Source organism: Puma concolor, chromosome D4, assembly GCF_028749965.1.
Source record: "Puma concolor isolate L17-30 chromosome D4, mPumCon1.1.hap2, whole genome shotgun sequence".
In the NCBI taxonomy this organism is placed as follows: Eukaryota; Metazoa; Chordata; class Mammalia; order Carnivora; family Felidae; genus Puma; species Puma concolor.
Window position 1 is genome coordinate 11,641,719 of NC_141679.1, and position 15,868 is coordinate 11,657,586.

General features: G+C 47.1%; 1 protein-coding gene and 1 pseudogene across 1 annotated transcript in view; both read left to right on the forward strand.

Annotated features, from left to right (window-relative positions):
• PIP5K1B (phosphatidylinositol-4-phosphate 5-kinase type 1 beta) overlaps positions 1–15,868 on the forward strand; it is a 293,079-nt gene that overhangs the window by 188,650 nt on the left and 88,561 nt on the right. Inside the window, exons 5-6 of the mRNA XM_086684735.1 lie at positions 6,110–6,262; positions 11,896–12,195. Coding sequence (XP_086540861.1) covers positions 6,110–6,262; positions 11,896–12,195 — 453 coding nt within the window. The remainder of the gene's footprint in view (positions 1–6,109; positions 6,263–11,895; positions 12,196–15,868) is intronic.
• Positions 9,197–10,528, forward strand: LOC112868513 (small ribosomal subunit protein uS5 pseudogene; annotated as a pseudogene).

Genomic DNA, 15,868 nt, shown 5'->3' on the forward strand with positions numbered 1-15,868 from the left:
ATCAACACAGTCCAGTAAACGGACCCATCTCTGGGACCTACGAGAAACAGAGGGCACTGGCCCTCTAGCTAAACATGGCTACCTGGTCCCCAATGGTTATGGCCATCTACCTGCCCCGCACTGAGACACCCCCCGGGGACACCCCCAGCCCAGAACTAGAAGCTTACCTCCAAACCACTTAATCTGAAAACCCCAGCCAGTGATCTCAAGTGTGGTAGAGGAGGAAGGGGTTTTTCACCTGACATGACAGGCCTTCCAGAATTAGATACAACCATCAGACTTTTTAGTCCAACCGTTCATTATAGATGAACAGTCTAAAGCTGGGGTCGGTGAAGGAGGCGCCCAAGGTTTTCCACATTGGTAGGCGCAGACCCCAGACCAGACCTGGGATCCCCCAGCCCTCCCCCGGGCTCTTTCCCATTTCCCAGCTGCCTCTCAGCCCACTGAGTCTCAGACCTCTCATTAAATGTGTTCACAGCGTAAGACTCCCTCGACCATGAAACCAGCTGTGAGTATCCATTCTGAAGCACCTCCCCAACGGGGTCAGACACCCTTAACGAAGCATTTTTTTGGAAGAGTTAAGCCCAAATAAAACACAGTAAAATCAAATAAGACCTCCCTTAAAAAAAAAAAAAAAAGTGTGCGGGGTGGGGGGGGAGAAAGGATACCGTGCAAATGCCAAAGTACATCCTGGCGTCTGTCAAACTGGGGCTAGTTGAACCCAAATTTGTGAAGATAGACTGATCTAAAAGGGGAGAGAAGGTAACATGATAAGGTGATCGGTAACTCTCCAGCTGGGCCTAATGCTGATCCCCCTGATATGTGTGCTTTTCCACTCAGTGCTGTGGTCTTGTATCTGGATTTTCGCCTGAATTACTCTGTTTACGTTCTCAGTACCATTAACATCCACCATCTGCATACCGATTACAAGTTTCACGTTGGAACACGCATAATTTGGATTGTGAGACCGCACACTGAAGGTGCTTGTGCATACACAGCCCAGCAGCCTGGCTGTGCCTCCTTCCTTCCTTGTTCCAAAATAAACGCCTCTCGAGGGAAGGCCAAGGTCCCCGGAGCATTTTTTTTCCCATCTCTGCTTGGGCAGCAAGCCTTCGGTTTGATTTCCTTCTCCCCCAGGTGCCGGAGTGGTCCAAAATCCAGGGTGATTTGTATGACGTCTTTCCAGACTCACCGGCACCGATAAGAACAGGGTGAATATTTAACACTATCAAGGGAAAGAAATGGCAGGAAAACTTATCTCCACCCCACTGTGCAAGTTTACGTTGTTACTTTGCCTCGGCGGGGGCGGCGGGGCATTGGGGGGTGGGGGGGGGCAGCTGGATTGCACTTTGTAGTTTTTTCCAGCGGGAATAGTCAGGAGGCCCTACAGGAAATAGAAGGGAGACAATGAACGCATCGGAACAGCTTGCACAGAAGAGAGAGCCTGAAAGGAGGTACATAAAACGCAGGGTACACGTGGGGCCTTGTTGATCAAGGCTAATTAAAATGTTCCCGTCTCTCCTCTTTATTTGCTCTTAAATGGCAACGTTTCAGAGCAGGTTGCTTAGCGCGGAGCGTGGTAACCAAGTGATAGGGTGAGGTATCACGGGATTATACATGAGGACGGTAATATTCCTGGTTGATATCAAAATGCCAGTTTGTTGCACACCACTGCACTGCTGGTAGTGACCCCCAGCGAGTTATTAAGAAATGCCAAAGCGATTTATTTTTCCCTGCATATCAATGTATAAATTACCTATTAAAGGAGGATTTGACAAGTAACCAATGAAGTATTTTCCCTATAATGTCACTGCTTCTAGAAGAATTTGAGGCTTTAATTAGAAGCAGATGATTAGGTCTGAATCCAGTTTTCTCTCGACCGCTCTTCCTGAATCACCCCCTAATTTCTCTATTTGCAGCCTCTAATTTCTGCATTCTGTGTTGTTGTTCGACTTCCACAACATTAACTCCTGTCTGTAGGAAGGCTCTGTGCAGGGAATTCAGAGCCCGTAAAACAAAGAATCAGAATTCCTAAAGAGAGTCTGGGGTCTGCCTTCGCTCTTTAGAAGAGCTTGGGGTCCACACCTTTATTTTCCAATGTCTCAAATCTATGATTATACGAGAGACCCATTCTTCTCCTTGATTCACTGTGTCCCAGCGGATCTTCGGGTAGCCTCCTGGTTGCTGGAGCTCAGCCGAAACCCTTAGTACATCTTGAGGCACCAGTTTTTCCTCGCCTAGACGGTGTGGACTCACTCGCCTGTGTGTGGTCATGTGATAAGACATAGCCCAGCATTAAATCCTTAGCGACACCTGGGTGGCTCAGCCGGTTAAGCCTCATCAGACTTCGGCTTACTTCATGATCGCACGGTCCGTGAGTTCGAGCCCCACGTCGGGCTCTGTGCTGACTGCTCGGAGCCTGGAGCCTGCTTCGGCTTCTGTGCCTCCCTCTCTCTCCCAAAAATAAACAAACATTAAAAAAAAGAAGGAAGGAAGGAAGGAAGGAAGGAAGGAAGGAAGGAAGGAAGGAAGGAAGGAAGGAAGAACAGCAGTAGGTACGTGGTCACTCTTTGCCAGGGTTTTGGAAAGCATCCCCTTTGAAAACCTTCAGCTGCTTTCTTGTAGACGTTAGTGTCTTTGTTTCAGAGATGAGGTTCCTTGGACTCCGAGATGCCAAGGTACTTCCTCCAGGTCGCTGAGGTGGCCGCTGGCAGAGCCGTGATGTGAAAAAAGGTGATTCCAAGTCCCACGCCCTTCACACTCAACCAGCTCTCCAGGTGGATCCTGCACCCACGGCAGGAAAGCACCCTCTGCTTCCGCTGGGCTTTTACGGCATCCTTTGTGCATTCTTATTTTTCCTCGTCTCTGCATCACTCGTAATGACCAAAGCATTCTAATGCTGCTCAGCAAGAAAGCCTCAGGAAGCAAGCCCGGGGCCGCCTGGGTGGCCCAGTCCGCTACCCATCCGACTCTTGATTTCGGTTCACGTCACGATCTCACGGTTAAGAGATCGAGCCCCTCGTCAGGGACTCTGTGCCGACAGCACACAACCTGCTTGGGATACGTTCGGTCTCTCTGTCTCTCTCTCTTCCTACCCCTGCCTTGCGTGTGCTCTTTCTCTCTCTCAAAATAAATAAATCCACATGAAAAAGAAAAAGCAAGCCTGGAGGAAAGAAGGAGAAGATAGAAGGCAGCATGCAGTTACTTCTTTCTTTTCTTGGAAAATTGTGTTTCCCTCATCCACGTGCTGCCGAAGCAAGAGAATTTAAAGTCACCAGTTAGAACTGCCTTTTAATTGTTTTTTCTCCCGGTTTCTCCCTCCCCTCTCCTTGTCCCCCACTCCCCCACCTCCTACTCCCTCCTCTCAGCCTTTTCTGTGATGGACACTTAAATATCCAGAAGCCCAGGTAGAAAGCTTTGGGCGATGTTGCCAACATTTCCACCCTTAGGGTGCGACTGTTTAAACCCCCTCTTTGCCCCTCGCCAGGACTGGTCTCATCTCACACGCTGGGTCTTGACCTTTTTGTCTACCCTCGGTGTTTCTCTAAGTCAGTAATGGGGATCCTCGGTTCGTGAACACTGAGCTCCGTAACCAGACATTGACTTCTCTTCTGGGTTTGTTTTGACGTTTTGGGTGAGATCGACAGCCCTTCACCTTAATTGGTGAAGTTCAGCCCTTCGTCTGGCGAAAACTCGTGTCGTGCCTGCTGTGTGCCAGGCACCGATCCTGCCCTGTGTCACCGCATAAGGTACGAGTAGCCGGTGCCCTTGTGGAGTTCTGCAGGCTGGTGGGGACTCGGGATCCTGAACAGGCACGTGAGGGGTTTTGTGGTCACTTCCGTGATGAGAACCAGAGATGTGGTGCCAGGAAGCAGGAGCGGGAAGAGGGCTCCAGAGTAAGTGCTGTCCAGTCCCACACGCGTCCCTGCACGCGACGTCCCACGGCCGCTCCCTTGCTGTGCACCCTGCGTGTTCCTTATGTCCACCTGCGGTGGCTTCTCAGCACGGTGGACGGAGCGGTCGGTCCTCTGCTCCAGACTTTCCAACGGCTTTCAGCTCCCTTAGAGCAAAGTTCCAAGTCCTTGCAGTGACCCGTGCCGCCCTGTGCGGTCTGGCCCACCTGCCCTCTGGCCCCTTTCCTTGCAGCCCTCCCTGCTCACTCTGCTCCAGCCACTGGCCCCCTGGCTGTGCCTTGAGATCCCCAGATCTCAAGACCTTTGCATTTGGAGCTCCCCTCTCCCTGACACGCCCTTCCCCCAGACAGCCCAGGCCTCTGCTCAAGTCCCCACCCCTTCCCCCCCACAGTGAGGCTTTAGTGACCCAGCCTTCTTGAAGTTTACCGCAGCCCAGTCCTCAGTCACGGCTGGGACTCTGCCCCCTTTCCGTGCCTCATCTTTCTCCACAGCACTTACTGCGTTCTGATGTATAATTGATTTACTTGGTTACCGTCTGTTTTCTCCTCCTGGGCTCTAAGCTTCATGAGTGCTTGAGACGTAACAGATGCTCAGCAGAAGTTTTCTCAGTGTTAAATGAATACATGAATGAGTAATAGTCAGCCCGGTGAAGGTAGAATGGAAGTTGTTTGGGATAAAGGAAAATGCAGAATCCTCGTAGGTGAGTGTCGCTGGCACATTTGAGAATATGGGAAGCACCTCTTCGTGGCTAAAGCTAGATTTTAAGGAGGGAAGTGATGAAAGAGAAGGTTGGAAGGACAGGTGGGGCCATGCATGGCCTTGAAAGCTCTGTTAAGGGATTTGGGTGTTCTCATCTATCCAGACGTCGGAAACCATCGAAAGATGTGAGGGCATGGAAGGGCTTGATCAGATTGGCATCTTAGAAAGATCTCCAGTTTCCTGGTGGAAAATGCAGGAGAGAAATGGAGAGTGGATAGTTGAGGCAAGGTGGAGTCTCCCATAGCAATCCAGACATGATGTAAAACCACTGAATTTACGGTATGAGCGAAGAATGGCGTGAAGCCGGCAGATACCATCGCTAGTCTGGGTACGAAAGATGAGGGAAGGGGGGGCATCAAGGTTGATGCCCAAGTTTCTGGTTTGGGAACAGAATAAATAATGTTTCCGATCCTTGAATTAGGGGAAAGAAAGAGGTTGAAGGGATGCACATGATGTAGAGTTGCCATGTATAGTTGTTTAGGGTGTGTACTGCCTAAGAATACCTGGCTAAGCTGAAGAAGTAGAGGCTGGAACCCAGCCTTTCTTTTACTTATCAGCCTTGTATCTGACCCAGAGCTCCTTCTTCCAGAAGAAAAGCACCTCTTTCTAGTTACTACAGAGGCATCATAGGGGCTGACCATAGCCCTGAGATGAATTTGACTTTGAACTTGTTACAAGTGAAGTGCTCATGGTGTAACCAAATAGAAATATCTACTGAAAAAGTTAGGCATACAGGGGCGCCTGGGTGACTCCGTCAGTTAAGCGCCGACTTCAGCTCAGGTCATGATCTCGTGGTTCGTGAGTTCAAGCCCCGCGTCGGGCTCTGCGCTGACAGCTCAGAGCCTGGAGCCTGCTTCGGATTCTGTGTCTCCCTCTCTCTCTGCTCCTTCCCCACTCCTGCTCTGTCTCTGCCTCTCAAAAATAAATAAACATTAAAAATATTTTTAAAAGTTAGGCGTACAGGTCTGGAGCATTATAGAGATCTGGGCTGGAGCTACAGGCGTTGAAACCATGCATGCATGACATCTTTTGGGAAAGCAAATAGAATAGGTGTTAGTGTTCAAGTGACAAATACACAGTATAAGTTGTACCTTCAGTCGTTATTTTATGGGCACTTGGCGAAAACAAAACACCTTAGACAACAGTACTGTTGACGTTAGTTTGTTGGAAAGACCTGATGATTCATGATTCTGTCATATGACACTGGAGGTGAGAAGGCGTTTCTGTTTGTCATAGAATCATTAAGATAAATGCATCAATTAAATTTTTAGAAATCCCAGAGAGCCCTCTTAATGTACATGGAACCTCCTTTGGAAGCTCATGGAAGAGAACTTCCTGTTTCAGAATGGCCAAGATCATAATCCTATGATTTTCCTCCTTGGAAGCATCATATATGCTAAATGTATTTTTAATCATTTATTTATCTACTCTTGTAGTATTCCATCTGTAGTGAACCTCTAATAGAGCTGTCCAACCCCGGAGCCAGTGGATCCTTGTTTTTTGTGACCAGCGATGATGAATTTATCATCAAAACCGTTCAGCATAAAGAAGCTGAGTTCCTTCAGAAGCTACTTCCAGGCTATTACATGGTAAGTAACCGTCCCATCAGTAAAATCCTACTTGAGATTTCATTATTTTCCACCACAGTTTCCCGCCCCCCCCCCATGCTTTAAAAAAAAATTATTTAGTTTTCTTTATCTTTGATTTATTTTGTAAGACTTTGTTTATTTGGAGAGAGACAGAGACAGGCGTGAGCGGAGGAGGGGCAGAGATTGGGAGAGAGAGAATCCCAAGCTGGCTCCGCATTGCCAGCAGAGAGCCCAACACGGGCGGGGCTCCGTCTCACAAAACCATGAGATCATGACCTGAGCCGAAACCAAGAGTTGGACACTTGATCAGCCAAGCCACCCAGGCGCCTCTTCTCCTATGTCTTCTTACAGTGACCCTGTGCCATGTTTCTTTCCCTTTGGTGAGCTTTGTGGTGTGTTTGGATTATACCGCGACGGTTATTGGGTTCAGATCCCAGCTCAGCCATCACCTAACTGTGTGACCACGAGTAAGTGACTTAACGTCGGAGCTGTAGTCTCCTTAGTCTGTGAAAGCTGGGAAATGCGTGTCTTCGACAAGTGTTGTGATGGAGGAAGGGTACAGGATGCGGGATAGAGGAAGCAGTGCATCGCAAGACCCTTGGCATCCAGTACGCGGTAGGCATATGAGTGGTTAGCGTTCATCGAGCGCTAAGCTGTGTGTGAAACACAGCTGTAAAAATACTACTTAATTTCAGAATCTGCTGGAGACATTAAATGTTGTAAATCATACACATAAATATAGGGGTCAAAAATCTAAATAAAAATCTTAGTGGAGAGCAGGCACAGATTTTAAAAGGTTTGTTTGCTCCTGGGGCACCTGGGTGGCTCAGTTGGTTAAGTGTCTGACTTCGACTCAGGTCATGATCTCATGGCTCGTGAGTTCAAGCCCCGCGTCGGCCTCTGTCCTGACAGCTCAGAGCCTGGAGCCTGCTTTGGATTCTGCATCTCCCTCTCTCCCTCCCTGCCTGCCTCTCTCTCTCGCTCTCTCTCTCTCTCTCTCTCTCTCTCTGTCTCTCTCAAAAATAAGTCACATTAAAAAAACCTTTTAGTGGCGCCTGGGTGGCTCAGTCGGTTGAGCGTCCGACTTCGGCTCAGGGCATGATCTCACAGTCTGTGAGTTCGAGCCCTGCATTGGGCTCTGTGCTGATGGCTCAGAGCCTGGAGCCTGCTTCCAATTCTGTGTCTCCCTCTCTCTCTGCCCCTTCCCTGCTCATGCTCTGTCTCTCTCTGTCTCAAAAATAAATAAAAACATTAAGAAAAAAAATTTTAAAAAAACCTTTTAAAGGTTTAATCCTAAACAAAAAGGAAATTGTTTTAGAGCATATGGTCTATGTGCTTTGTATTAGAGAAAACAGAAGATCCCGAAAAGCTAGAAAAATGCAGCCAATTTTAATTATTTTTCCAGAGATACATGTTACTAACATTTGGTGTATGTCCTTCCTGATGTATTCTATTCATACACACATTTTTAAATAATATAAAACTGGGATCAAACTGACATTGCACTTTACTCACCTGCTAAGTGAGTTAAGTCTTAAACTTCTTTAGTTCTAAGCTTAGATAGAACTGCATTGTCCAATATGGTAGTCCTTAGCCAGATGCAGCTTTTAATTTGAAATCAATTAAAATTAAATGAAATTGTAACATTCAGCCAAACAAGTGGTTTATCTGAATCTTACTTGTAAGCTAACATAACAAATAATATAATTTACCCAGTTAACAAGAAAAAATGTGAACATCGTGTGATGATCCAAATAAATGTTGGGTAGAAATGAAGGCATTCAGAATTCAGCATCTCTTCCTAATTAAAATTCTTTCAATTGGGAGGGAAGTTTTTTAACATAAATAAGTGAACACACACGTACGATGCACTCTTCAGTCTCCAAGAGTTCACCTAATACCTCATGGAGAGGAACAAGGGCCCTTTCGTTGGAAATAAAGATAAAGGTGTCCTCCTATAGAAGTCCTGTCTGGTGTATTTGTGAGAATTTCTAGCAATAACTTTTGAGCACAAAAAGAAATAGAAGAAAAGTATAAACACCGTTCTCTATAAACAATACAGTTAAAAAGGAGCAAAACTTGGGGCACCTGGGTGACTCATTCGGTTGAGCGTCTGACTTCGGCTCAGGTCATGGTCTCACAGCTTGTGAGTTCAAGCCCCACGTCAGGCTCTGTGCTGATAGCTCAGAGCCTGGAGCCTGCTCTGGATTCTGTGTCTCCCTCTCTCTCTGCCCACCCCCCTTGTGCTCTGTCTCTCTCTGTCTCTCAAAAATAAATAAACATTAAAAAAAAAAGGAGCAAAACTTCAAGAAAATTAGCCAGCAGTTTCTAGAGATAATGAGAGTCCAGATTTGCAGGATATGTCTACACCCTCCATTGTGTTCCATTATGCAGATCATACAGAGTAGGAGAATAAAAGGAAAAAAATGAGAGCCTGTGTATGACAACAGGAACTTGTAGTGAACATGATGAGAAGAATAAAGATACAAATAAATGAAAGCATACTATAATTGTGATAAGGAAATCAAGTTATAGTAAGAACTATAATGTGTAAACAATAACCCCAAAAGAATTTTTTTAAGTTTGTTTATTTACTTTGAGAGAAAGTGAGCATGAGCAGGGGAGGGGCACAGAGAGAGGGATAGAGAGAGAGAGAGAGAGAGAGAGAGAGAGAGAGAACCTCAAGTAGGCTCCACGCTGTCAGCACAGAGCCCAACTTCGGGCTCGAGCTCACAAACTATGAGATCATGACCTGAGCCGAGATCAACAGTCCGACGCTTAACTGCCTGAGCCACCCAGGTGCCTCCCCCAAAAGAATTTTTGTAATAAGAACTCTAAAATGCTTGCATCTGTAAAAACAAATATATAAGATCAATATGAAAGAAACTACAAATTGTTATTCAAAGACATACAAAGTTCAGAAATAATGAGACACGCATCGTTCCTGAACTCAGTATTATAAAGACTTCAGTTCTCCCTCATCAGTTTAGAAATCCAGTCTAATTGCAATCATGAGGGCTTCTTTGAGAAAACACCAAGTGTCAGCTGACCCTGGTGCTGCCGATGAGCCTGGGGGGTCTGGGGGCCCTGGAATGGGAGACCACGGTGGCTTCTGTGGGGGTTGAGGACAAGGAGTGGATCCCGGTCACCAAGCTGGGCCACCTGGTCAAAGACATGAAGATCTGGAGAAGATCTGTCTCTTCTCCCTGCCCATCAAGGAATCTGAGATCACGGACTTTTTCCTGGGGGTGTCCCTCGAGGAGCTTTTGAAGAATATGCTGCTGCAAAAGCAAACCCATGCTGGCCAGCAGACCAGGTTCTAGGCATTTGTTGCCATCGGAGAGGACAATGGACACATCGGTCTGGGTGTTAAGTGCTCCAGGGAGGTAGCCAGTGCCGACCGTGAGGTCGTGATCCCTGCCAAACTTTCCAGGGACCTGTGTGGTGAGGTGACTCGGGGGACAAGATCATCAAGCCCCACACTGTCCCGTGCGGAGTGACCAGCTGCTGTGGCTCTGTGCTGATGCACTTCATCCTCGACCCCAGGGGCACTGGCACTGTCTCTGTCCCTGAGCCCAAGAAGATACGGACAATGACAGTACTGACGCCTGCTACACGCCAGCCAGGGTCTGCCCTGCCCCCCGGGCAACTTCACCAAGGCCACTTTTGATTCCCAAGACCTACACCTGTCTCTTCCCCACCTCTGGAAAGAGACTGTTCATCAAGTCTCCCTATCAGGAGTTCACTGACCATCTTGGGAAGCCCACACCAGAGTCTCCGTGCAGAAGACCCAGGCTCCACTTGTGTTCGCCACATAGTTTTATACAAGGAAAACAAAGTGAACTAAGTCTGTGTTTAAAAAAAAAAAAATGCCAGTGGGATTTTTCTCTGAACTGATTCATTTGAAAATGAAAGCAAAACAAACAGAAGAAAGTGGAAACAAATATCGTTTTAAGAGCATTTAAAAAAATAAACGGTGGAAGGGGAAGGTTGTAAGAACAGACAAAATAGTTTTGATAAGAATTAAAATGGTGGACCTGCCGGAACATATACCAAAAAAAATCTATAAACCTGCACTAATATTAAAGATGTGGAATTAGTATAGTTCTAGACAAATAGATCAATCGGGTCAGATAATTCCTATTTTCAGATCTTTCTCTCACACACACACACACACACACACATGAAATAATTCCATATGGAGTAAAAACCAAATGTAAATGACCAAAACTAGTAAAAATTTGGAAGAAACTAGAAGAAATTATAAGCTTGGGGTATAACATCTGTATAACAAATATATAGGAATATATATAAAAGTTGGGAATTGGCGGGGGCGGGGGGGCACCTGCATAACTCATTGGTTGAAGGTCCGACTTTGGCTCAGGTCACGATCTCACAGTTCTTGGGTTCAAGCCCCATGTCGGGCTCTGTGCTGACAGCAGCCTGGAGCCTGGAGCCTGCTTTGTATTCTGTGTCTCCCTCTCTCTCTGCCCCTCCCTTACTCACACTATGTCTCTGTCTCTCAAAAATAAATAAATGTTTTTTAAAAACTTTTTTTTAAAAGTTGGGAATTGGAAGAAGGATCGGGGTAGTAGGGAAACTTTTCGTGACATAAATGCCCTCCAGCAAACTTCTTAATTTCTCGCCTACTTTTAAAGTGAAACACTAAAAATAGGCATGTATTTCTTAATAGTAGAAAAGATAACATGACTGGAAGAAAATATTTGCCCTGTAGAGAATAGGAAAATGCTGAATATTCAGAATATACTGAGAAACTCCCAACAATAACCCAAAACTACAGAAAAGCAGGCAAAGGATAGTAATGCATAATTCTTTTGGCCAGAAATAAAATTAAAATGTTACATTTCTCTAATAATCCATGGTATTCCCATTTTTCAGAGAACAAGTGTCCATTTTTTAATGATCATGCTTACAGAGCCTTTAAAGCTTGATATTTTGTGGCCCTGGTGACGAGTGACAAGAAGCAGATGGTCTAACAAAGTGTGACTTTGTGTATTGGTCTACCCATTTTTTGGAAGACACTTTTTCAGGAGCTACTAAAATTTTAAGCGCTCATCTTTTAGACCCCAGCAATGAGTTTTCTTTTTAGCTCCTTTAGAGCATAGTCACACATGGCTCTAATCCATTCTTTCCCTGTTTTGAGTTGGGTCTCATTTGGGACACTCTGTTTTCAGTTCAGCCACTTTTAATACCATGGGTTTAGAATGATCAAGTTACTGTTCCAGTGAACCACCTTAAGAGCCAGATCAGAAATAGCAATATTTTAGTAATGGCCTTTAAAGTTTATTTATTTTTGAGAGAGAGAAACAGAGTGGGAGCAGGGGAGGGACAGAGAGAGAGGAAGACACCGAATCTGAAGCAGGCTCCAGGCTCTGAGCTGTCAGCCCAGAGCCCGACGCAGGGCTCGAACTCACGAACCGCGAGATCATGACCTGAGCTGAAGTCAGAGGCTCACCCGACTGAGCCACCCAGGCGCCTCTAGTTATGGCCTTTCATAAAGATAACCACATTCCATTTTTCATTATCATATTGGATGAAAGCACATATTTGATGGAGCATTATTTTATGAAAATTGGAGATTTAAAACATTTTTTCCCATTTTCTCTTTTTAGAATTTGAACCAGAATCCAAGGACTCTTTTGCCAAAATTTTACGGACTGTACTGCATGCAATCGGGGGGCATTAACATCAGGATCGTGGTAATGAACAACGTCTTACCGCGCTCCATGAGAATGCACTTCACGTATGACCTGAAAGGCTCCACGTACAAGCGAAGAGCTTCCCGAAAAGAGAGGGAGAAATCCAACCCCACCTTCAAGGACTTGGATTTCCTGCAGGACATGCACGAAGGGTTATATTTTGACACAGAAACTTACAACGCGCTCATGAAAACACTTCAGAGAGACTGCCGGGTAAGGAAATACCATTGCCGGGATTGCCCTGGGAAAGGCATCTGTGATAATGTCACCTTGGTGAGGAATGTCCAGAACAGACGTGTGGAATCCCTTTGTTAACCATCCGAGTGCCCATCCATGCTTCCTTGATGTTGAAGGAATTGGTGGACGATAAGGGAATTGTCTAGGAGTGTCTATGAATTTCAGTAAAAAGCAAAGTCAGCTTTCTTTGATAAAATTAAACAAGAATTTGGTTTTTTTTTTTGTTTTTTTTTTTTGTTTGTTTGCTTTCCATCCCCCCCTGTGGTTAAACCGGAGGGAAAAGGAATTGGGTGTAATGCAATGATTAGCAAGAAAAGCCATATACAAACCTTGGCACAGGTAACATTCCAACCGGGGAGAGAAGTTCCCTGGATACTTGGTGTGGGTGCAGTACGCTTGCTGAAATTATTTTGGGCCATCGTGAATGAGTCCCAACACTTAGAGCAAAGACCATAACGTGGAAACTTTGCGGGATTGTCAAAAGGAAGGAGGAATTCATAGTCCCTCAGCCTGCCGCTCTTAGGAACATAATAACGAGACCCAAAACCTGGGAGGGATTTTTCCCGATAGGGTGAATTTACAGAAAGTAGGTAAAGGTTCCCTTGGAGAAAACGATGGAAGTGGAACTGTGATGGCTTCTGAAGAAGGATGATCATCTGATGAACACATTCTCAGAAAGAGCGTTTTGTGCCCCAGGTGAACTTGGGAATACCGTCTAGTTCCAAGCTAAGTTGGGCATAGCGGAGGTGGCCAGGGCTTTTGCTAGGAGTGGATAGGCTTCTGGGACGTATGAGCTGTGTCTTCCAGACTGTGGCTTTCCGGACCTTGTGTGGCTCTGGACAGATGACCCACGTTGGTGCACGGGGGAGGGGGACGAATCCTTGCTGAGAAACACAGTCCTACTATTTATGGATCGTTTCTTTCTACCTGTTAGGATGTGAATGACGATGCGCAAAGTGTGTCATTGAGTGGGTCGTTTCATTGACAGCGAAGTTACTCCACAGCTCCTATTCTTAATGCCCAGTGCGCCAGACTAGCCTAGGATTTTTTGATGTACGTTTCCTTTCATTTTCTCAGCATCCGTTTGAAGTTTGTAACCATTCTCATTCCCATTTTAACTGGTGAATCATCAGGCTCTTAAAGAGGGCAAGCAACCTGCCCAGCGTTACTTAGCAAGTCAGGGGCGGCGCCCACACCTCCTTGGGTACAAAGTATGTGCTGTTCACAATTGACACGTAATGGCTCGCTGTAAGGAGTTTTTGTTTTTCATTATCTTTTCACAAGTCAAGGGAACTAAAGCAAACCAACAACAACAACAACAAAAATGTCCAGCTGAGCTATTCAGCTATCTGGGTGGATATGAATGATTCATGTTTTTCTTTAAAAAAGAAAAACCAACGTGCGCGCGCGCGCACACACACACACACACACACACACACACACACACACGTTTGAGTAGAAACCTTTTCCTGTGCTTTCTCTGCCCTCACAGGATGTGGGTGAAAAGTGACTCTCCGTTCCCTAGAGTTTAGTACAAGCCTCTCCAATTTTAGATTTTCTTTCTCTTTGTGTGCCTGTGTGCTTCTTGCCTCTTTAATATGGAAAGCCATTTTTTTGTGTGTCTTCTAAAACCACAGGTTCCTATGCAAAAAAAAAAAAAAAAAAAAAAAAAAAAGGCAGGGGGGTGGGGAGTCAAATGCAAAAGAGGCATTGCACCAGACTTGCTGTTTATTAGTGTTTCCTGAGCCCAGTACTGACAGGACGAAGTCAAACATGTCTCTTCATCAGGAATGAGACCCTGGAGATTGGCTTCTTTATTTTTTATTTTTGGAAGATTTGTTGTTTTAAGGAAGGCCAGTGAAGAGGTCCTGAAGCCAGCTTCCTCTCATCCACCCCCTTGGGTCTTGACCCTGACTCAGACTGTGGAACTTCTTTAAACGATACACAACACTCATCTCCAAAAAGGCTTTGCTCAGGCTGGTGTGGGAGCCTTTAAATGCCTCGCTGTGAGGGAACCTGAGTCCCTTCCATGATCTCCCTTGACCATGACCACGACCTTTGTGATCTGGAGTCAGCCCCTGGCTCCCCGAGCAGAGCTGCCTTGGGGAGCTCAGGCGCATTTCCAGAATGGTGGGTCTCGAGGTGTAGCAGTCACGGGCCGCTTGGCAAAACGGACGAAAGCTGTGAACCGTCTCCCCAGAAAAATGCCCATCCGCTCCCCAGTTCCTGCGACCCCTGGAGCCCATCACAACCCACCCGCCTCCCCGAAGGCTTAGTCCCCATCCCAGAGCCAGGCATGATCCTCTCCCTCTCTCTGTGTTGTCAGGTCCTCCTCGGAAGGGCCAGCCCTTCCCAGGCAGACACGAGAAGCCTCCTGACCTCGTGCCGACCTCTCGCTTCCTGCCCATTCCACTTCTTTTGGTTTTTGGCTTACCCCCTCATCCCCAGGATCCCATTTCCCTTGCGTGAGCACCGGCCAGAAGACACCTGCGTGGTTCGTGGACCCAGCACGGCCTGGGCCTGTTGTGCCCTGCTCCCCACAGTCTCCTTCCCCGATTCCCAGCTTCCCCAGTCTGAGCTTGGGCCCTCGTCGGTAAGCCTGCCCCCCTGGGATGGTCCATCCCTGGCTGGTCCATCCCTGGCTGGCCCCTCCGCACAGCACCTTAGCCTCAGAGCTCTTCCAGAAAAACCGAATGGACTTCATCTATCCGTACGGTTGAGACAAAGATTCTTCCCAAAAGGGCAGGGGATCCCCCATCCTGGGTCCTCCCCAGTCTCCATGTTGCTGTTCCTTATCGGCGGTGTCTGGGGAACATGGACATGTGAATAATCCCCTTTCTGGAAGCATTTCCTCTCCCTGGGCCTCACTCTGTGCCTGTTGTGACAGCCCTCGGCACCCGTAAGTGAGCTTGACCCGGGATCCGAGTCGTGATAGCGGAGTACCATCAGGACACCGTAGGTCACTTGCTGTCGAAAACAGGAAGTAGGATTTATTCAGACCATCCCCATGCGATGTAAGCTGAGAGGCAATTCTTTCTCTGGACTCAGTAAGTCACCATGTCCCGTCCAGTCTGCCTTCTAAGTCTTGGATCTTGCCCCTCCCCGCCTCTTTCTGCACAGCCGCGGCCTTTATTGAAACCCCGACGGCTCATTGCTGGGAGTTTTGCAGTAGCCTCCTTACTCCTTTTCAAGCTCTCTCTCTTCCACCACATCCAAGTGCTGCTGCCACAGTGATTCAGAGGACCACCTGCCTGTGCACCAAAGCCCTGTCTTCCTAGCTTGGGCCATTACCATCCTTCCTCCTCTGGCCCCGGCCACCTTCTCCGGATGCTTCTCCCGCTCCCTCCTCAGCCTTCTCTCACCTCCATGCAGAGCCCCTTCCTTCCGCAGCCTTTCCCATCTCCTGGACACATTCTGTGAAGGTTCTGGCCTTTTCCTGCATGCCTCTCTCTGCTGGGCTCTCCCTCCCCGCTTTCCTTCACCTTTCTCCCTCACCTGCCCCCCTCAGGACCGCCGGCCTCACTTGCTCTGAGACCACCATGCTGTGGCTCCCCAAGCACCCCGGATTCACATCTTTTGGGGCATTTAATGCGCTGTTTTATTTATTCACATGCGGGTCCGTGAGCTTGAGAATCAGACCTTCATCTGT